Source organism: Lycorma delicatula, chromosome 1, assembly GCF_047948215.1.
Source record: "Lycorma delicatula isolate Av1 chromosome 1, ASM4794821v1, whole genome shotgun sequence".
Classification (NCBI taxonomy): Eukaryota; Metazoa; Arthropoda; class Insecta; order Hemiptera; family Fulgoridae; genus Lycorma; species Lycorma delicatula.
The window spans coordinates 236,008,844-236,032,665 of NC_134455.1; the positions used below are offsets into that span (position 1 = coordinate 236,008,844).

Consider the following 23,822-nt stretch of genomic DNA (forward strand, 5'->3'; position numbering starts at 1 on the left):
CAGTTATTATATATATGGTTAATATTATTATACGAGTATGATATATAAATTATTATATTAGATATTATATAAATGAGGCAGTATATATATTACATATATATATATATATATATTATATAATGAGAGCTTTGATTAACAAAGGTAAAGTTAAATTTCAACAAAGGATAAACAATTTTTACTTAGTTGCAGGATAGAAAACCAATCACTCAAACAAAATGGAAAACCCATGAAAACGAAAATATGAAGAACGAATAAGGAAATAATTTACAGAGACTGTAACGACCGTAGTATAATTTACTGTTATAACGTGTAACTGTATATTTCACTGTATAAATCAATGCTTTGCAAATTTTTAGCCCAGTTTATTTTTTTTTTTTGCATATTTCAGAATTTATAAATCAAGTTACTTCATTTTTATATCTTATTAATTTCAGTACTAATCAAATATTAGTAATTATCAATTTATTAAAAATTTCAGGAAGGGCTGTAGATTTATTAGTATTGATTATCCTATTATTACTACTACAAATTTTAATTATCCATACAGGTAGTGCTTATTTTATAATTTAGAAAATAAATTCGGTGGGACACATATGTTTAAATTCTAAAAATTAAACAGAATAGTGTTTTCTTATGAGTTTTTTTTAATAATTTGTAAAATTAAAAATATGAAATAAATTAAAAAATACGTAATTATCGCATGTTACTATGCGGCAACGATTTGGGAATTATCTCTTATCTCGTATCTCTTTACGTGGGGCGTGTCAAAAAGGTCATATAATATCTATAATAAGGTGATCTGGTCACGGTACACCAAATTTGCAATGTATATAAGGGCTGATGCACGTTGGTCAGGATGTCTCAGTCATCATGAAGTATTCGGCAGTTCTACTTTTGGCGCTATTCAGCCTAACCGCAGCATCTTTACCGCCAAAACAGGAAAATGTTTCCGGTTATAACAATAATAACAACCAATACAATGACAATTACAATGGCAATAACAACAATCAAGGTAAGTAACGAATACAATTAGGAATAATTATATTACTAAAAATTAGAAGTTAAACTTACATGACTATTAAGTTTAGTTAATTTACTATATGCTAAATAATAACTTTAAATAAATCTACAAATCTTGTTCAATAATGTAAACGTTACGAATTTCTCCTATGTCATTTTTACTTTGAAGTAAAATTCAGAGCTTATGGGATTTGATTATCGTGACGTATATATTCAACAAAATTATCGCATTTACTAAATAAAGATAAATTATTGTTAGTTATTAAATTGATACTTTCTAAGGACATCGCTTTAATCTTAGCAATAATGTCGTTTAGTCAGAACACATTAATTCAATGCTATAATTTTTTACCGAGTTGTCAACCATCCTTTTTATAATAAACTGTATGTTCAGAGCAAAACAGCGACAATTAATCATAATCTATGATCTTTTACCCCATAACATGTTCTCAGTAGTATTTCGTAAACGTTGTCAGCTATTGGCAGCTGATAGATGACAAAATAGCTGGCCTGACCAAAATCTCCTTGCACAGCGGTACAAAGAAATCAGAATAATAATTTTGTTTATTCTCATTGTTAGTAAGCAGCATGACTGGCACACCAAACAAAATCTCCTCCTTTATCTGGCGAAGGAGACAACCACAAAATTACGATTATAACCGGTTTGACCAGGATTCGATATAAAAAATTAAGTTATCAAGAATAAAACTCACTTTTTAATATCTTTAAAAAATACTTTTAAAATATTTAAAAGTTTTGATAATAAGATCTTAGTGAAATCTTTTTTGAGATATTTATGTACTTTTATGTATCAAAAAATGTTTTATAAATCGAATAAGTAGTTATATTTTAGTTAGTAGTAATTAGATTATTAGTTAGTAGGGGTTAGATTGCATAAGCCATTACAAGAAAGATTATGAATTTAAATTAAAAGTTCAACTTAACCAACAAAAATTCAATCTCAGAACTCTCGGACCGTTAAGGAAAGATTATCCTTCACAATCGTTTATCTAAGGGTAATCTTTAGGTAAGGATCTCTTATTTAAAGCGTTTTCAGTGAATGATTAAAAAATGAGTCCGAAAATTACAAACGCTGTAACTGTCAGTGATATGGAGCCGTCTATTTCAAGTTAAAACCACTTTCAGTCACACATGAAGGATTAGATTTTATCACTCTAAAGATTTCCAAAATTCCTTCAGAATAAAATAACGGTAAATAAGACACTATTATTACATTAATAACTTTACATCATTTAATTTTACTTATCTTTTTCTTACAGATAACTACCAATTTTTAGAAAAACAATTCGCCGTTTTACAACTTCTGTCCAACTTGCAGTACAGCAATCCTTACCCAGAACTTGTTCAACTAGGAAGGAACTTCAATCCGTACCAAAATATCAACAGGTTTTACGTAAGATTTTTGTGCAATAACTTTATATTTTCAATGACAGAAATGCATTTTACCTTCTTTTCCATAACTAACATTTATCTAAAATAGACATCTAGTGTTAATCATTTAATATTAGCTTAATGGTCATAAAAATAAAGAGATATTTATGAACGCCTGTAAGTAACTGTTATAAAACAATAATTTACATGAAGGAATTTTTTTTTAGATGGCAAAGAGAATTACCAACTAATGCCACATATTTACCACAAATTTCAGTTATCCCGTGAAATTCAGAAAATATTTATCATGAAATATATTTAAGGCAATTCGATAATACGTTGAACATTTTACTTATTACACTACCAACACCCGTTAGATTTGCTGGGATAACAGAAATACATTTGAATGAAATTTATGATTTTTGAATAAATTAATTATTAGCATACTGTATTAGTGAAATTAACAATATTTACTGGTATAGTTTAGTTTCTCAGTAACTTCTACTAACGTAAACATGAACCCTAACTTCAGATGAAACATTACAAAATGAGTAGCTACTCGCTGTAATGAAGAAGAAATTAGTTAGACCTCTTAAAAATTAACTGAACATTTTCATGAACTATTCTTTAATTTTAATACTGTTTGGATGATCGACATGAATATAAAATTTATAAAATATTGTAAAAAAGGAAGTACAAAGGCGAAATATTAGAAATCTGGCAAAAGCTTCTGAAAAGACACTCGAGTATTATAAAGATAAAGCAGTAGCAGTACAATTACTTTCCATATTTCTAATATTCTTATCAATTTCTCAATATTTTTCAGAACCAGCCTGCTGTAAATTATTTCTTGAACAACTTTGCACAAAATAATTTCCTTCCCAAGAACGAAGTTTTTACACCAAGCAGCCAGCAACATCAAAACCAGGTAGCACAGCTTTTCCACTTTTTCTACAGCTCACAAGACTTTAATACATTTAAGGCAGCCGCCGCTTGGGCCAGAGAAAGGTTCAATCCACAGCAGTTTGCTTATGCTTTCACAGCTGCAGTCCTCAACCATCCAACTACTCAAGGTGTTGTCGTTCCAGCTCTCTATGAAGTCGCACCACATGATTTTGTTCCAGCTACAGCATTCCACAAGATTTACAAAGCAAAATTCCAAGGTAAAATAAAAACAAAATAAACATGACATTTTTTCAGTTGTTTGAAGTTAGTTTTTTTATAACTAATGCATGTTTTTACACTTTCAGTGTACAAGAACATAAATATATGTATTATTCTTTTTACATAACCACTAAATTTCTTAAACTTTATCATGAAATTATAAGATAAACGTCCCATGAAATGATACTTATGAGAAACAGTTCAAGTTTTATTATTTATTTCAACTTGTAACAACAGTATCTCGGTCATTTAGTACACTTAATTGATAAAATAGATTTTCTATTTAAGACAGTTTCGTAACTCACCCGTTTCTTTCACATTTGAAAGGATTTTTTGTATCTTTTAAGCAAAGAAGCTAGTTAAAAAAAAAAAGGTTCTAAAAATTATTATTATTATTTATTTTTTGTTATTTTGTATTTGCCCAAACATAAAAAATTTTTAAATATAACTATCGGATAAATTGCATTTTGCTGTATAACTAAACTTCCAATAACAAAACTAAGTAAAAGTAGCAAATTTATTTATAAAATTAAACTTGAATTTCTTTAAATTGTTGGTTGCCGTTCTATTTTCTGCTTTACTAGCTTGTCTTTAATTGTAATCATCAGAATATTAGCCAATTTTTTTTTTCACAAAATAAAAAATCGAAACAACTGTCCACATATTAATATCTAATTTTTTATCTAAACTGTTGAAGAAACAAACTGACAGATTATTCTTCTAGACAGAAATTTTGTTACTCAATACTATTCTAAAATGTTTACAATAGTATATTCCTTATTACTTGTACAAAACATGAAACCAAACAATATTTGTTTTTCAGATAAAATGAATGTAAGTAGTAAACTTTAACTTATCTTCTTAAAAAGATTTAGCAGAATTAAGAAAACGCGGGTATTAAATTTAAAAAATACTGTATAATTGAAAAAATATTGTTTTACAGGCTACCAATATGCCAGCGTTTTCGCTAACTACACGAACCAGAATGAAAACAACGAATATTATAATTATTACTACAATAACAACAACGGCCAAAATAATAATAACAACAACAACAACGAAAATAATGATAATTATTATTATTATTATGGTCCACACAACCCCAATGCTGTTTTTGCTGTTAATGACGGATCCCAGGACAACAATGCAGGAACACCCGAAAATCCAGAAAATCGAGTGAGCTACTTCACTGAAGACGTCGGAATAAACGCTTATCATGCTGGATTCCATGTTCAAAATCCTGCATTCTTTTGTGCAAATAATAACAACGATTATTTTGATAGCATTTTCAACAGCAACTACAACAATAATGACAATCAAAATTACAACAAAAATTATTATTACAACTACAAGGTAGCAAAACGAGGAGAAGCATTTTACTACGCCCACCAACAGTTCTACGCACGCTACGTCCTCGAAAGACTTTCAAATAATCTGCCAATTCCAGAGCCGATTAACTTCAACGATAAGGTTCAGGTAAAAATAAAAATATATTATTAATTTTTAAATAGATATTTAATTATGTTTTACTTTCTATTTTATGGTATCCTCTAACTACTTTTTCAAAATCCACTTGATAAAGAGTTTTTCCACAAGTTCCTCTACTAGTTTTAGATTTCATTTAATTTTCGGTTTTAAAAATATTTCCAGTTACTAACTGTTCTGTAAACTTCATTCATTCAAAATCACTCGGGAACTGAAACAAAACGGTTGTTACTTCATCATGAAAACTAGTAACATTTTTTTCTATACATGTGTGAAACCATATGAACAGTTACTTCTTTACTTTTATTTTTCTAATTCCTCAGCAGATGTATGGAATATATTCTTTAAATCTGTCAATAATTTATCTGAAATGCAAAATTATGTAATCTTGCTGCCGGTAAAATAAAGTTATTTTAAACTTTCACGGAAGAAAATCGTTACATGTATTGGTTTCATAGCGTATTGACTATTTGCCTACTACATGATTAACTGTTATGTCAATGGTAAATTGTAAAAAACGTTAAAAACTTACATCCACAAACTTATCAATAAACAATGAAACATGAAAATATGTCAATCGTAAAATATTATGTAGTTAAATATGAAACTTAATATATTTATTTTGATTTTCAGCCCGGTTACAACCCAAATCTTCAGTACGCCAACGGTCAAGCAGTACCTGCTCGTCCACCAAACACTTACTTCCAGCAACAGCAGAAAAACAGCAATAACAACAACAATAACGCTCAGGAACCAAACAACAACCAAGCACAGAATCCTCAAGTCTACGAACAACGTCTACAAGAGGTCGCTGATACCGGTTTCGTTGTAAACGTAAGTGTTTGTGCACACGCTACTTCTTACTGCATTCTCTTAGATATAGCTGCATGTACTTCTATGAGTGTGTATACACTCATGAATAAACAAAGAATCGTCTATTTATATCGATATGTAAATTTTACAGCCAGATGGTAGCAAGACTAACATCTATAACCAGTATGGTATTGGAGTGTTAGCCAACATTGCCGCTAATCCTGCTGATTCTCCAAATTCTGCCTACTACGGTAACTATTTTGCTGCTGGTAAGAACGCCATCGGATTCATCGTCGATCCTAACAACCAGAACGGAGTAGCCCCAGGCCCTGCCGCCAACTACGCTACGGCCCCAAGGGATCCAGCTTACTACCAGTTTTTGGCTAAACTGAATCAGATATTTTACAACTTCCAGAACAACCTTGGACCTTACAACCCTAATGAGGTATTGCTGTTTAAAAATATCAAAATTCATTTTATCCTAAATTTGTTAAAAATATATACAGTTAACATCTGTTTCATATTACTTACTATTAATATACTTAAGTACCTGTACAAATAAACACCACATAGAGATTTACTCAATATTTATACAATATTAATAATTAATATATCACACGTACATTTTTGTGTGCAAAAATAATACATAAGCATTTTGTTTATCATATACAATAAAGCTTAATTTTAAATTCACATGATATCTGATTGAATGAATATCAAGTTAAATATTAAAATTGTATAATTCCAAAACGAATACAATGCTGATTTGAAACATACATTTATAGAAAAAATATATCAACTAACTAGTTAGTCACAACATATAATTAAAATAACAACCTACAACTACTAACATAATAGCAATAACATTAATTTCTGTACAGCTCAGTTTCAATGGAGTGAAAATTCAGAACTTCGATGTTTCCCGTTTATTCACTTACTTCGACATCTTCAATGTAAATGTAGACAACGCTGTTAACCCACAAAACTACAACCAGAGTGAAAGCGGCTATTATGCACAATACAATGTAAAATTCCAAAGACTGACCAACAAACCTTTCAATTACAAATTAACAGTCCAGAGTAATCAAGACGAAAACGCCGTAGTACGTGTCTTCATCGGACCCAAATACGATTCCAATGGACAACAGTTTACTCTTCCACAAGCCAGCCAGTACTTCGTACAGCTTGATCAATTCAAAGTTCGATGTAAATATAATTGACACAGTATTATTTACTTTTTTTATATTTTACGAATCTTACTATTAGGTCTTATATTTTACAATTAAAACTAATTATTTTTTAAGTACTTGCATATATGTAAATTAAAGTATTGATTTAATTTACTGCAATAATGTAAATGATGAACTAATTTATTCATTAACATTTTTGTCTTTAAAATTATGAATGTTATACAAAACAATTACTTCAAGCGTAGATGTAGAAAAACTGATTTTCAGTAAGATTGCAACTAAAATAAAATAGAAACTATTGTTTTTTTCTAACGTTAATATTTACAATTTATAAGCAGAGGATAAGTAACCTTAGCAGAAATGCTGCTAACGATTTATTAACAAACTTTCCTGATGAATTTTTAAGTATAAACGAATAATATTTTTATTTTTTTTGGTTAATTTAATTATATTTTCTTAATTTTCTTAATTTGCCCATTGCAATCTGTTTAACTGGAGAATAATAAGCAAAGTGAGATGAGGATGATACCGTATGACGAGTAAATGTGGTGTAAGACTAATTTATTAATATTAAATAAACGCAGTTTATTATTAACAGTCTAAACTTACACATATGTATATTATTGTAAAATTACCTCTTGTGCTTTTTTCTATTTGCTAATAGAATTGTTTTTGCAGTGAATAACGGCCAAAATGTGATTCAGAGAAACTCTCAACAGTCTCCGCTTTACGTCCGAGATGCTCCGAGCTTTCAGCAAATTTTCTACAGAGTTAACCAAGCAAGGCAAGCCAACCAGCCTTTCTACGGCAATCAGGTTAGTAAAGAAACAACTTTCGACAAAGCATTGTCATACGCCTGTAACTATTCACCTTTTGAGTTAGTTATTTAAACGCATAAGAAACTAGATTTAACCTTTTTGGTAATGTAGCGTTATTATTAAAAAGATTTTACGGGAAGAAAATAAATGTAATTAATGAACATACCTTAACAAAACAGAAACAGTGGATTAGTGTTTTGTTTGCAAATAATAGGTTTTGATTTTCAAGGTGTTTCAGGTAATTTTTACATTTAATCTTGTTTCTTTATTAATGTTTCAATAAGTGCTTTCTAAAATCAAAGTAAATGTCTTTTTACAGAATTCAAACCGATTCTGGGGCTTCCCTCAAAGAGCTCAACTTCCAAAAGGTAAACCAAGCGGACAAGAATTCGTCTTTTACGCTATAATTACTCAAGCAAATGCAAGCAACGATAATGTGAATAATAATGTATTCAACTACAACAATAACAACAATAATAATGAATACAGCAACCAAAACGATAATCAGAATAACAACGTTAATTACAACCAAAACAACAACGGTGATTATTATAACAACCAGATTTACGATGTTCAGTTCTACGATAACAAATCTCTTGGTTTCCCGTTTGACAGACCAGTCCACGACGCTTATTACAGTACTCCAAACCAATACTTCAAGACTGTAACAATCTATCATAAATCACAAAACTTCAATAACTAATAACATATTTTCAACAAAAAAGTTAAAATATGCACAAATTGTAATTTTTTTGTAAAACATCAGTAAATAAACATTACTTTCATCATATTTGTTTTATTTTTTATTTTCCTATTAATGTAATACAGAAAAAACATAATATTAAATGAGTTAACTTAAATTACAGATGTTGTAAATATATATATATATATATATATATATATATATATATATATATATATATATATATATATATTTATATGTACCAATACACGTTAAAAATATTTTAAAAAACAAAACATGTGGATACAGTGGCTTCATATGTATAATATATGCATATTTCATCATCATTAAACATCAGAAATGAAATCCTAAATTTATATCTAAAAAAATTTGAAAGCAAATCTTTACGTTTTATTTTAATTTAAGAAATTATTTTAAAACGTTTACTCAATAAATGTAAGAAGTAAGAGTTTTACATTCATTTCTCCTATTTCTTTATCTTTGTAATACGTTAATCAATTGTTAAAAATAGTAAAAGTTGATAAAAATATTTGATTAGTTTATCAGATCAATATATTTGATTCAGTTTATACTTGATTATTTATCAGTTTATACTTTTTAGGCCTCTACTCCCATTTCTTTGTAAGTTTTTAAAAGCTTATACTTTTTAGATAACTTTGAGATACCTCAAACCAAAGTACTTCAGAATATTATCTCGAGTCCCAAGTTTTAACTTTACTTTCTCAGCTGTATAGTAATACTGCATAGGTAAGTAGTATACTATATAAGGGAAAGTAAGCTAATTGGATCAAATTTTGTAAATCAGGGTTTCTGCACATTAAATCATTGAAAAATTTATAACTTATTTAATTTCAAGCAGATATCAAGCAACGATAGGGCAACGTGCATGCACAATGCAGAATGGATAGACCGATCTGAATGAAATTTGGCTCGAATATTTTTGTGTGTGGGACACTGATGTCATTTAAATTTGGTAGTAAATAATATAGGGATCGTTGAGTTGCGATCACCGTCATAGGTCTCGTGTACTTAAATTTTACTTTAAAAATGGAGTACGTTTTTTACCTAATTCTTTACTTGCATATTTACCTACTTTATCATTCCACTTAATTTTTCTTGTAAATATTATCGTGTCGAAAGCGAAGCCCTTGGTAGCCGGAGTTCCATAACTTTTCCGACAAAGACAAGTTTATTTAACTGTTTTAAATCATTTTCTAATACTCACCAAGATAAATACACACCAATTTTAATTTCCTGTGCGATTTATTGTATTATTTAGCAAGAAAGGATATTGAACATCGTCTTCCTGAGTTGGAGTCATCGTCTTACAATTTTGAAAACATCTTAACTATTGTTTTTGCAGTTCACTGTTAGTTCTAAGACGCTTTTTATTCAGACAAATATTGTTTAAAGTTAACTCCAAGATTTCCTCGATAACTTAAATCATAGAATAGCTTGATGTTTCAACAAGCTTCCTTATCTAATTGCAATAGACGTATCTTCACAACATTACAAGTTTTTTTCACGAGTTGTATTGAGAACGATGAGTGGTTAACTACTTGAGATTAGTTATGTATTTATTCCTTCACCAGTAACAGTAACTGTAAGCGAAAGAGCAGTCTCATCTATTCTCCTTTTTTGATAACGAGCAATTAATTTTGTATCTGGGAAAAATCAATTTCTTTAAGAGGTTTTTTCTGGGTTTATAGGCAAACATTTCCTTCCTATATTCTTTCTATGTAGCAAAAACGAAACTAATACATCTCTTTAGTGTTTCTCATCTCTTTATAGAGGCAAAAGACTGGATATCAGAAATAATTTTGTACATGAATCCAAGAATAAGGGAAAAGATTGTACAAAATGTGAATGCACAAATCACATATAATATGTTAAATATGAACACCTCAAATTGTAATAACCTTTGTGACTAAAATACCGCAAACATCACTATTTATCGTAGGGAAGAGTGTATTTTTAATAACAATGAAAAAATCCTGTATCATGGTTAACGGTACCACACTAATGACACGCTAACTCAATTTTTTTGTGAATGTAAGTTCAAACATTTGCATTTCTTGATCTTCTAACCGGAAAACAGTTCAAGAATAATGATAAGTTGGATTTTAGATAAATACAGCCAGATAAATGCATAAAATGAAATGTAACATGCTGTTAAAATATATTCTTTTTTAATTCTCCCCGAAGACCTTTATGGATAAATTCTTATTATACGATTATTTTGGAAAATTTAAAGAAATAACAGATATTGCTCATTTGTAAGCTTTACTAATTAAAAACATTACTGCAAGAAATTAATAATTGAGACTTTCCTTTTTTCTCCTATACCCAGCCGACAGTGATTTTGAAAAAACGTGTCTCATTCCTTCCTTACTCTTACTAAAATATTTACAATAAATTCACATTTATCTGTTCCTAACGGTTTCTGTCTTAACTATCACAGTAAAAACATTTGCACCACCTCTGGCGATTTAAATTTCTAAAATATTTCACATTCATGAATATTTCCATCAGGCTTACGAAAGCTTTCTACAAGTTTTGCTATATCAAGCCCAAATGATCAAAACTAATATCAGTCAGTTACACAATCAGTTAAAAAATATATTTGTTAAAAAAAGGAAAAAGATATTTGTTAGATTTTAGTATGTTCAGTCTAAGAGAATACCGAAAAAGAACTATATTTATAAGGATATTTTATAATTTACAAGAGCTTATTTACACATTGAACCTTTGGTATCATATTGAATACATAATATTGATGACCATGTGTATCACAATAAAAATATAAAATTCATGGATATTGATGGATATTGATAACACCGGTCCGCAAATTACAACAAAAATTTCGTTACTGAAGCACAAGTAGGTGAACAAAATTTATTACATGTGCAGAAGCTTAAAATCAAAGCAAATCAGTTTTTTCTATTATCCTCAGATTTTCAGTTTAAACCATTCAGTACTAAAAGGAAAATTTTAACTTTTATGATTAGAATGTGATATATAGTTTGACATATTATACATGATGTAAAGTACATAACGCCCATAATCGTTATTTAAGTATTTCTTTATACGAGTAATAACTTTCATGTCAGAAGTGGCAAACAAAAATAAAATGCAAATTTGGCCTATATTCTGTAGACATTGTCGTGTAATACAGAAAAAAATATTTTTTTCTTTTAAGCACGGGTCCTGTTTTTGTGAAAATTCGCAGTAGCCCTAATCACAGATACATCTCATTTGCTTTGACATTACTGTTCTGTTTGTAATTTAGCTTGATGGATCCGTTCACCTTGGTCTTAACAAACACAGACAGATATCGTTTTCAAATAAGCCATCAATTTTATCTGAATTATATGTCAACACTTCCTTTAATCTTTTTCTGATTAGTACAAATATACATAAATGCCAGTCATCAACGGCATACGTAATACTCAAACACCAGTCAAACATCAGCCAGTTAATCTGATGTTAAAATCACACCAACAAATTAACCATCCTTAGTTATCTATATCATTACATTTCTATTCCTCTTTCTGTACAATGAAATTGCATGTTTATCTAAAAAGTTCCACTCTTTGAAGCTTAAACCTTGGAATTCTCGTTGTGTATTGAGCTGTTGAGTATTTAATGTATCTGATTTTTTTTTATGTTGATAATGATAACGCTGGTTTTTAAATTAAAACTGAAACAAATGTAGGTGAACTTAAATCTAATTGTTATTGGTTTGCTTAGAATGTTTCTCGCCACCACCCCTTTCGGTCAATCTAAAGCATACAACCAAATGTTTGTGCCACAAACGGCTACTGAGCCTCAAACAGCTTAGCGACTAGTATCCTAAATAGCTCCTAGAACTTACCTAAACGTAAGCACACTAAGCGCGGAGCCATACACCACCGGTTTACGTGTCCGAACCGCTCACTTGTCATATATTTGCTAAAATGGGTAGGTGCACCCCGTCAACTCCTAAAATATATATGACATCCATAAAATAAAAATTAATTTCGTTTAAAAGCAATTCGCTGCCAGGCCTAGGTCGCTGAATGCCAGCAAGTACCTGTCCACAATATAAAAGCGCTTGGAGCCTTAATTGGCTGGTAGTCAGTCATATGTATCCCTAGGTTAGCTACCCACAGATGTGAGGTAGGGGTCTTTTCCCTTAGATAAACTATTGATGTCGGTTGAATAAAGCAACCGCATCAAGGACTCCCACACGGTCCGACAATGCTGGTTTCGCCACATTGGCTCACCGCTTGTAGGTTGCCAATTTCCCTCTTGACTTCAAAGTTCCAGGGTGGCTCGGTCTCTGCCCCCCCCCTCACCGTGCAGGACAGTCAAATATCTGGTATTAATTTGACTGGACCTCCCGGCAGACTCACAGTTCATCAGTTGCCAGGCGAAACCGAAACAGATATTGATTTTAATTAACATCGTTGGGGAGCACCTGGGTACCCGTTGCTCTGAAAAACGAACTCGAGGAATACTATCTCCCCAGATCCTGTATAAATTTATACAAGGATCTTCCTTTAGTCGTTATGTGCTATTCCAGCTGCCATAATTTCATCGTGAGGCTCTGCAGCCTTTTCCGTAGGCAGGAGATGGGCAACTAAATTTAGAATCGGTGCATTGTGATCACAGTTCCGCTCCGGTACTGGCCAGGCTCGAAACCGCATCCCAAATACCTCGGCCTCCCTACCTCTTCACAATTTCCACATGGCTGCCTGTACTTTCACCACTAAATCGAGTGGGAGAGCCTTTCCCAAGGTGATGGTAGCCTCGTAGGATGTTGCTTTTAAAACAAAAGTGCATACAATTAAGGCTCTGCGCTAGGCACTTCTTAAAATTTGAACAAGTTCTTTATTCAAATCCAACCTATGTGCCCAAATGGACGACGCGTAAGAGATCATGCTTTCAAAGACACCTCGGTACACCATGTTCATTTGACAGCCCGACAACCCATAGTCTTTTCGAGCGATCCTCCTAAGTTTGTGCAACACTGAGACGGCGTCCGCCGCTACTTGCTGTGGCTGCTAAACAGCATCTTCTCATCAAACAAAACACCAAGGTACATATGAACTCTCACTCCGCTGATTACACAGCCTATATACTTGACACAGGAGTTTCGACTCACGATAATTTGTCTGCATCCTTGAGAAGCATGTACTTTGTCTTGTGTATAGAAATCTTTAAATTTTGCATGTCCATCCAGCCCTCTGCGGTTGACAAAGCCACCTGCGCTAGATCTTCTAGCTGCTGTCGTAATTACAACGAACTAATAGGAGACAGTCATCAGCGAAACCCTGGGTCGTGACCCCTTCTGGGAATCTCAATTCCAGAAATCCATCAAAGACCAGGTTTCACAGCAGGGGACCGAGGACGGCTTCCCCTGGTGACGGATTTTTCCACAACTAGATCTTTAAACAGAGCAGTGCGGGTAGACAAGAAGTCACGTAATACGGCCTGTAGGGAACATTGCGTCGTTCCAAATCATAGAATACAGAACTCCAACACAAGAGAGGAAATGCTGCCTCTGTGTCAATAAAGATTGTCAAAACATATTTACAGTCGGCGCTTCCCAGCTCGGCAAGAGAATTTAAGATGCAATCCTCAGTGCCAACCCCTTTCATGAAGCCATATTTGCCTCGATTTAGAGAACAGTTCATATCGATGTATTTCCAGAGCCGTTCCACAACTTACTGTTAACCGGCAAGAGGCTGATGGCTCGATAACTACTAACTTCACTCGGATCCTTTCTGATTTTAAGAGCACCCTAACCAAAGCCACCTTCCAGCAAGTCGGAAAGCAGCCCAGCTAAGGTACCCAGAGAACAGCCTGCCAAGCGGCTCTGTTATGACAGGCAGCATAATAATAATAGAAAATATCCGGGTCAAGTTGATCAATCCCCGGTGCCTTTCTCAGTGCCATACCAGAAACCACGTTTATATCCACGGGATCCAAGCCCGTACGCCAGGGAATGGTGTCTCACCTGCCCTGACGCCGACTTTGCTGCACCCTCCGAAGCATCTGAAAACAGAGTATCATAAAGTATCTTAAAGTATCAGAGTATCTTAAAGTGTGGTCTCATTGGTTTAAGTTGTTGAGAAAAAATCAACGTTATTAGATAATTTCTGTCGCAATGATTTGTTGATTATTCCCAAATCATTGGTAATACAGTGATTTGCAATAAAGCAAAAAAGGCAAAAGCCAACCCAGTGGTTGTAACGATTACAGCAAATAGTGGCGCGTCCAGAGAGATGTCCTTTTGACTAACGGGCCTCCCCAGCTACCAGCTGTATGTCCGGTATGGCAGGTCAGCCCGTATCGTCTGGATCGCTCTTTTTTTTCAACCGAACGTTATTTTTGCTGCTCGGCAGTTGGAATGGGGAACCCGGCCCAGCTACGCTGTTCCTGGGTCCCCAACGGAGTCTCGATGTTCTTCTTCTGCAACATTCGTATATGGTTCAGGGTGATCTGTTAGGTTTTTCAGGTTGGAATAAATTTTTCGTTGCTGACAGCAAATCCACTGTACTGTGCAGAAAGTCTATAGATAGTGTCTTCGTACTGCAGGTTTCTGACACGCATCATGTCGTTGTTAAGGCTGCTGTGGATGGTTAGGACCTCGTTGTTGTTACCTCGTACTTTCATTGCAGGGATCCCACTGCACAGCATTTGGAAAGATAGGATAGAATTGTTAGGTTGGTAACGGGTGGTTCTGTTCTTATAGGAGTTGATGCGAATGCCAAATCGCTTCTATGGCACAGTGGGATCACCGATGATGGCGGCGATTGTCGAAGGTTTCATCGCGCAGCATCAGTTTCATGTTTTCAATGTAGGCGACGAATTATCTACCTTCTCTGGTGGAGTCGGTTTTCGGAGGGCCTTCCATGGTACCAACATTGATGTTACCATTGGCAAGGATATCCCCGATAGGATCCTAAACTGTTCGGCAGTCGATGATTGCGAGAGTAATCACCGGCTAATAATTTTTGATTGGGTATGTGGGCTGCACGATGTCTTTATGGCTGACGTTCCTGTTCAGTAGGGGCGCTTCCTGCACAGGCGTACGGATTGGCCTAGGTTTTATAATCTTCGATTATAGAACGTCCAGACTTCGAGCTTTTTCTCGAAGTCTGGACGGGTTACGTTAGATAACCTGGAAGACAATTTTCTTCTGCGGTAGTTAAAACCAACGAGCAGTCTATTCCCAGAAGCACGGATTGGGAGAGAGTAGTTGGATGGTGGACTAAAAACTTGACCGCGATGAAGCAGACCGTGGGCAGGCTCAGCAGAGCCGCACAGCGTGAGGGTGATCCTGATTGGCGTGCAATCTTGATTACGGATTATCGTCGGAAGAGGACCGAGTATTTTCAGTCTTCTGAAGTATTTAGGTGAGTATTTAGGTCTTCTAAACGTGATTCCTGGCGCTCTTTTGTGCATGAGCAGGGAAATAAACACGCATGTGATGTTATCTAATGAGTACTTGGGCATGAGTGGAAAAAATTCATTCTTCTGTCGGCTATCTCAACCCAGGATGGAGTTGTAATAGATAAAGATCGTGTCCTCACTCTTCTGATGAACTATCTGCTTCCAAATGATACTGAGGTTGGTGAGACTTCGTATCATCAACATGTTCGCTGGGAAGTTGTAGGTTTTTGCTCTGAGAAATTGTCTTCAGAAATTTCCGAGGCGGAAGTCCGCCCAGTAATTAGTAGCCTGGCTAGGAATAAAGCCCCCGTATATGTTGGTATCACAGTGGAGCTCCTTGTCCACACGTTGCCGGTGATACTTGGTCCTTTGACTAGGAATTTTAATGGGTTGCTTTTTGCTGGGTATTTCAGAGCGTATTGGAAACGTGGTGTGTTAAAATTCAAAGGTTGCGACAAGGATCCCATTGTATGTTCTTCTTACCGTCTCTGACGCTCTTGCCTGTAGTAGGTATGGTTTTCCAGAAATCTTGAACCTCCGCGTTAACAGTAGGTTAACTTCTAACTATATGCAAATGGACGACCAGTATTGCTTCCGTTTCGGCAAGGGCACACGAACGCACTTTTTAGGGTAATGGTTCTGGCTTCGTCCAGTGAGTGCAAATATGTACTGGGCGTCTTTTTGGACATATCTGGGACCTTCAGTCTTCCGATTAGGTATCTTACCGTTCAGAAGTACCTGGGTGTTATCCTTGATGAGAAACTTTAATTCAAGTAGCACCTTCAGGTTGTAGCGAAGAAGCCCATCGATGCCTTCTTCGGTGTCCGTAGAATCATCCATTCCGATTGGGGGTTGAATTATAGTACCGTGCCTATTCTTTACGTAGGTGTCTATGAGGCCATAATGTTGTACGCTGCGCCCGTCTGGGCTCATCGGTTACAAATCCAATGTTATAGGGATATTCTTTTGTGTGGACAGCGTCTTCTGTTGTCGGTGACTACAGAAATGTTTCGAGAAAGGCAGTCACTGTAATCGCCGGCATGAAACCCATTGATATTTTAGCTACGGAACATAGCAAGCGTTACATTTCCAATCAGGAAGGCCTTCTTACTTCAGGGCGTATGCGAGAAATTCAAGACCAAGGTTTTGACTCTTACCAAGCTAGGTGGAACGATTGCTCTACTAGTCGATACACGCATGATATTTTTCCAAATATTAGGGAGTTGCGAGCAATTAGTTGGGTTTCCCCCAATCGGCATACAACTCAATTCCTTTCGGGGCATGGTGCCTTTAGGAATAGTTTGGCTAGGTTTGGTTTGGTTTGGACTCCTGCTTATGTCAGGACTGTAGGGTCGATGATCCTGAGGACCATGTCCTGTATATCTGTCTCCCGTACGAAGCTGAAAGTATTAAGAGAAGAAGAGAAGCTGAAAGTACTAAGAGTTCTTAGGGAACTTGAGAAAGTAAATTTCCTCTTTGATCTGCGATTCAACTGGAAGAATCGCAGGGATTGGACAATTGTGGCTGGCTTTCTCCATTTCCTCGCCCTGCGTAGGACGGCCGACAGGATTTAGTAGAGTAGCACTCCGGGTGGTAGAGACCACCTGGGCAGCTGATTGGCCGAAGGTAGGCGTATTGGCGGCGAGCCACGGTTAGTTAGAATTGTGGTGATTATTAAATTTTATAAGCTGTTGGCGGAACGGTGACATGCAGCCGTGAGGTGTAGCGACATCCAGACGATGGTTGAAGATGTGAATGTCACGCAAGACAATGCGATGGAGCTGAGTAGGAGTAGGGGTCTGTGCGCCTCTTCCTTGTAGACCAGACCGGAGTCCATAGATTAACCTAAGTCTGAGTACGAACTAATGTTGAGTTCAGTAAGGGAACAAACAAAATATTTCGTTGTTACGAGCAACAATTTTAGTGGTATAAAGTGTTTACAATTGCCTCGAATTTCAAGACATTCACAGGAATTAGCTCAATAAAAGTAGAACTATGCGCGGGGTTCGTGCTTCTGCGAACTCGATCAGCTAGTTCAGAGGGAAACGACGTAGGACATTCAAGAGTTCCGGACGAGGCCTACAACGAAGGCAAAATCTGAGTTAATAAATCACCGATGTAAATGTCTACCGAGCCATTTACATCGGTGGCATCCCAACGAGGCTAGGCTTATTACTATGAGATGTAAAAAAGTCAGAGGGCGATAGACGACTCCCGTTAAAGCCCATCATGGCTAGGAACGGGAGGGGTGACTTTCTTCTAATGAAACCGTATTGTGAGGAAGAGAGCTCACCCGACGTTCTTAATCCTTCCCATAAATGTCCCCGCTAACATTTTTTTTTCAAACAACTTTCTGAGCGTCGGGAGCAGGCATATCAGCCGATATCTCTGTTCTTGTCCGTCTGCTTTTGACTTTGGTATGACCTTTTTTCCTTTCCGCCAGAATCTTTCAATCTCTCAGCATTCCGTAAAAGGTGTCCAGTATTATCTGTGGATGGGCTTCTCCTATCTTCACTATTGTCCCAGGTATTCCGTCCGAGCCTGGCCTCTTTTTATGATTCATCTGCGTCAGAGTTCATCGCAGTTCAACTGTTGTGAACTCGAGACGATCGAGGCCGATGGGTGCAACTGCCTCATCTTCTCCCTCTTCTAACAATGTTTCGATCGCTCTTTCAGCTCGCGGCTTCGACTGGAGGGGAAGGAAACAGTGTTCCGAATCTCTTCATAATAATTCTGTATGCCTGCCCATGGGTCATCATCGAGATCCCGCACACATTTCTGCCAGGCGTCCCGTTTTGACTCGTTAATCTTACCATTGAGCACCTTTCTCGCGGGCTTGTATTCTATTTCTGTTTTCTCTACCTCTTCGGGTCATTTAGTCTTGCTCGTTGTAACCTCTTTTTGGCGCCCCTAACTGCCTTACATTGTCCTTAATTTCTGGTGTCCACCAGAAAACCCTATTCGATTTAGTTCTCGTTCTCATGATTTTGTTGTCCTTCTCGTCAGTAAGTCTTCTTGAAGTCTATTGTATGTTCTTCTCATTCTTTCCTTCACAAAGATGGTTTTCGCCTTTCATTCGGTATCTATCGTTTACGGGTAGGTGGTTGTCAACGTCCCCAAAGGTTTACTGTAAAGAGTATTGGTAGATGATCATTGAGAAATTCGTGTTCTAGGATCTTCCATTTAGGACCATGTCGTTTCAGTGTGTCTATCATAGCTGTTATGTCCAAGACGAAGCCCAAGCCGCACCCAGTGAAAGTGTGGGCGTTTGGGCTCGTTTGAGTTCAGTAACGCCGCAAGACGGTATCCTCTGCCTGTTGATCGGTTGCCTGCTAGTTTGCAGCATTCAGCGTTGAAGTCTCCTGCAATTATGACTGGTTTATCAGTTCTACAAATCAATGCTTCCAGCGTCTCTAGATATCTGTCGAAGTCGGGTCTGTCGCAATTCAGGGAGGTGTATCCGACCGACTATTAGAATGCAGTCTCTGTTAGGACGAGTGAGACGAGGCCTCTAGCACCGCGGAAGCGGTTCGAATAATTCCTGATCGCCACATCTCCATCGGTGTCCGTCAGCTAGCAGTCCGCTTCAACCAATCTCTTGTTTGGTTCTAATAGTAGAAGAAAATTTACATCTACCGTCATCGCTTCCCGCAATATTAGGTCGTGGGTGGACCTGTAGGTCTTCTCCCACAGTTTAGCTGGAGGCAACTCATAAAGGATAATGTGTGCAGTTCTGGCCTTCGGTCCGGTGTCCAACCGCCTTACAGGAGAGGCATTCTGCCTTATTCATGCATCTTTCTGCTCTGCGTCCCTCTCCACCGCAATTAAAGCAGAGTCCTCTACGTCCGGGCCTTTGTATTTGTCGGCGACATACCCCATCTCCAGCACCGGAAGCATCTTGTGTTCTTGCCTCGTCTCTCTATCTGGCAAGAGTGCCAATCGAATTTTAATCTTCCCATTCCAAGCAAACTTTTGGCATCTCCCGGCGGTAGGAGGACAGTCGCACCTGTGTCTCTCCATACGAAGTTCTCAACGACATCACACGAATCGGAGAATTGCCATCCAGGGCTTGTCGAACTGCGATTTCTACCTTGACTGCAGTCGCGTCCATGTGAATGTCCTTGCCAACAATGCAGGCCAGTAGTCTTCCACCATTTCGCCGTTCACTTACTTTCACTTCTCCGAGGCCTGACCCTAGACACTTCACGACATCCTCCCGTTTGTTGTCTCTAACACGGACCCTGACCTTCAGTCTATCCGCGCGGCCTTTTCTTACGGAGAGAATATCTTCCGCGAGGTCTTCCCCAGACTAGTTTTTACTTCCCTGAGTAAGTCTGCGTACGTGACGCCCTCCCTTTTCACTGCAACCATAGATGAGGGTGGGCCAAGTGGAAGGTCTTTTTTTCGTCGCTCGTCCACCATGAAAAGATTGTGGACTTTTTCCGGTTGTACGTCCGATGACAGCTGGTGGCCTGTCCTACACAGTTGTATGAGTTCATCATCCAGTTTCACCAGTCGTTCAGTTTATTTAAGCACCTGCGCGATTGGCTGGTCTGAGTATTACTACTCGTACCTTTTCGCTTATTCGCCACGGGCGTGGGGGCATTCTTATTCTCTTGGATAACAAAGATTTTCGGACTCAATATTCACATGAAAGCTTATTTATTTCCCTCATAAGAATATGTTTGAATTTTTTTTACATTCTTTGTTGGGAATCGTATTATATATATTTTCCGGTTGTAATCAGAAAACGTTGTAAAGTCAAATTAACAGCAACAAATATTAATAACTGTTAAACTTAAAGGATAATTTGCTAAATAAGTGAATTATTGATCTGTCAGAATTATTAAATTCCATTTGAACGTTTATAGTTTATATTCAAATTAAATTTTTACAGTATTTTTTGTTGGAATCAATCGTGTAAAATCTTTAATTTATTTTAAAGATTCTAAACATTTTAAACGTTCTAAAGATATAAAACTTTACATGAAAACTCTTTTAAGTTTCCCGCAATATCATACAGCAACTGGTCCTTATACACAATATTACTTCGTTCTCTACATGTGGTACGATACCTTTCTGATTCTCAAAAATACAAAAATAATGTAAGCTACACTGCATTAATTATCAAAAACAATGACAGAACAAGTCATTTTTTTGTAAAATAATATAGGATTAGCGAAATATATAAGTTAAGGGACTATATATTTTATTTTACTTCATAATATTTTTTTATATACTGAAAATTATAACTTCACTATATTTTCTTAAGAGAATGAAAAAAACTATATTTCGTCCATAAAAATAAACAATCAATTATTATTGTCATTGATCTAAAAAAAACGAAATAATTATCTTTCAAAATTAACATTTTCATCATACAAAACTTTTAATCATTCACGTGATAAAAAACTGGTTAAAATGGAATTATCAAGTAGTGTTATTAAAGTGCAATGTTGTAGAATGGGTTGATGTTTCATCAGTGGTATCAAGGGGGTCATATAAAGGTGATACGGTAACGATAAACAGAATCTACAATGTATATAAAGGTCGATGCCGTGTGGTGAAGGTGTCACAGTCATCATGAAATACTCGGCAACTCTACTTTTGGCAGTTTTTAGCCTAACCGCAGCATCTGTCCTGCAAAAAAAGGAAGATGTTGCAGGCTACAATAACTACAACAACAACAACCAAAACAACAATAATAACAATGGCTACAACAACCAAGGTAAGCGTTAATCATACTTGATGGCTATTTGTTCTAATAGAATTTGAATTTTTTTATAACTTTAAGCGCTCATAACAGTGAAATTTTTCAGAGACGCTGCAGAGACAATCCTCTAAATCCCGTTTTTTTAAGAAAATACATATTTTAAAAACAAATATAAAAATTAAACCCTAAATCTACACGTTGTTACGATTCTTTGCTCGTTACTAGATTTATTAATCTCCTAAACACTAAACAAATATTGGAAATCGTAATCTTGTTATGGTGCTAGCATTTTATTAATTTTTGTTAAAAAAAAATTGTGATTTATAAATTCGCTTAGATAAAAGTAGATATTTTAAAGTAATCTTTTCCGCAGAATATCCTAATATCGACCAGGGAAAATAAACTCTTGCCAGAAAAATAAACTCTTTACACTAAATTCGGTAAAGCACTTACCTTTAATACTAAATAATACATAATATATAGCTTCAATAAATTCCATATATCTAAGCTAAAACAGCCTAAGAAAATAAAAATAAATGAAATAAATTTCATGACCGAAATATGTAACGATAATATAAAACCAAATAGTTTAAATCATAAACTATAAATTTATCACGAAATTAAAAACGTTTACTTATTCTGATTGTGGATTAAGACTTAAAAAACAATGGAATGTAGTGGATTTATATTGCCGGAGACAAACCTGACTCTTTTCAATATTTTTCACTAAAAACAGTCGATTCTACATTCTTATTCATTTCTCATATATATTTACTAAAAACATCACTTCATTTGTATATGTTTCAATGAAATTCTACTCAAAATCTATTATTTTTTTATTAAACTAATATATATTGTAGATTCTATTTTAAGATGTCAAAATATTTAGATGTCATATGTTAATAGATGAAATTGAGGTTTTTTAAAAACAACAAAAATCATTACCTATTTCCTTTCAAAGAAAAAATAATAATAAATCTTCTTAAATAAAGATACGAGTTCAAAATTTTAAAGAAATTTAACAATTTATGTATATAAAACCGAATAAATCATGAAATTTCATTACTTAAAAAAGGAATATAATACAACATGCCCCTGCCATCCACTTCCATACTTAGTCGTATTCTTAAAATAAATTCATTCCACTCTGAATCAGGAAAGAGGAGATTAAATTAACTGCAAGCGACACAGAAAAACTACACAATTGAACTATTTTCATTTATGAAAAAATAAGTCTTTTTATTTTATTTTATTATTTTTTAAAAGTATGTTTCAGAATTAATAAAATTCCATTTCCACTCTTCAATTAATGAGTATATTCAGTTGAACCTGTTTAAAAACATACACATTCTGATAACATTCTTTCTAATTGTAATCTTTTATATTTTTCTAGGTTACCAACAATTTTTTGAAAAACAGTTCGATGTTGTGAGACTACTGTCTAATTTGCAGCATAATAATCCTTACCATGATCTTGTTCAACTCGGAAGAAATTTCAATCCGTTCCGAAATGTTAACAGGTTTTACGTAAGTAATATTTAATTTAATAACGTAGTTACATTTAAAAACATACAGTTTAAACCACTTTTTCCCAGTATTGGGCCAACATCCTATCAAATGTTACAACACAAATATTACAATAATATTAGATAATTTAAAAATTCAGTATTGTGGTGCATATTTTGGGTAAAATTAAAAGAAAAAAAAAATTTAATTCTTTTGTCAAAACGATCAAGAAACCCATCTTCGTTATTAATATAATGATAATCTGATGTAATTAACTCCTGTTGTAATGATAGAACGACAGTTGTCAGACCACATTTAATTTGACGTGCGATGATTAAATTTTTCAGGTGAATTAGATATAAAAGAAAAAACTTCGAATTCAAAAAGGGTACGAAGCCTTCGTTAATCAAACTGCAAACAAATCGGCCATTATTCACATGTAAACTCGTAACCAACTATAGTACGAGTATATGAAGTTGGACAATTATATGATGCACCTAATTCAAAAATATTTGTTCGGAGTATAATAATTTTTTTCTTTAATTTCTTTTTGTTTTTTGAATAATTGATTTTTGTAT

At 34.8% G+C, this 23,822-nt stretch overlaps 1 protein-coding gene across 1 annotated transcript in view; it reads left to right on the plus strand.

Moving 5' to 3' along the window:
- Positions 1-870: 870 nt before the first annotated feature.
- The window catches only part of LOC142317783 (uncharacterized), a 28,699-nt gene continuing 5,747 nt past the window's right edge, over positions 871-23,822 (plus strand). Inside the window, exons 1-11 of the mRNA XM_075354333.1 lie at positions 871-1,012; positions 2,301-2,434; positions 3,239-3,575; positions 4,520-5,052; positions 5,695-5,895; positions 6,026-6,319; positions 6,756-7,080; positions 7,743-7,879; positions 8,202-8,578; positions 21,575-21,753; positions 23,132-23,265. Of these exons, the coding sequence (XP_075210448.1) occupies positions 871-1,012; positions 2,301-2,434; positions 3,239-3,575; positions 4,520-5,052; positions 5,695-5,895; positions 6,026-6,319; positions 6,756-7,080; positions 7,743-7,879; positions 8,202-8,578; positions 21,575-21,753; positions 23,132-23,265 (2,793 nt within the window). The remainder of the gene's footprint in view (positions 1,013-2,300; positions 2,435-3,238; positions 3,576-4,519; positions 5,053-5,694; positions 5,896-6,025; positions 6,320-6,755; positions 7,081-7,742; positions 7,880-8,201; positions 8,579-21,574; positions 21,754-23,131; positions 23,266-23,822) is intronic.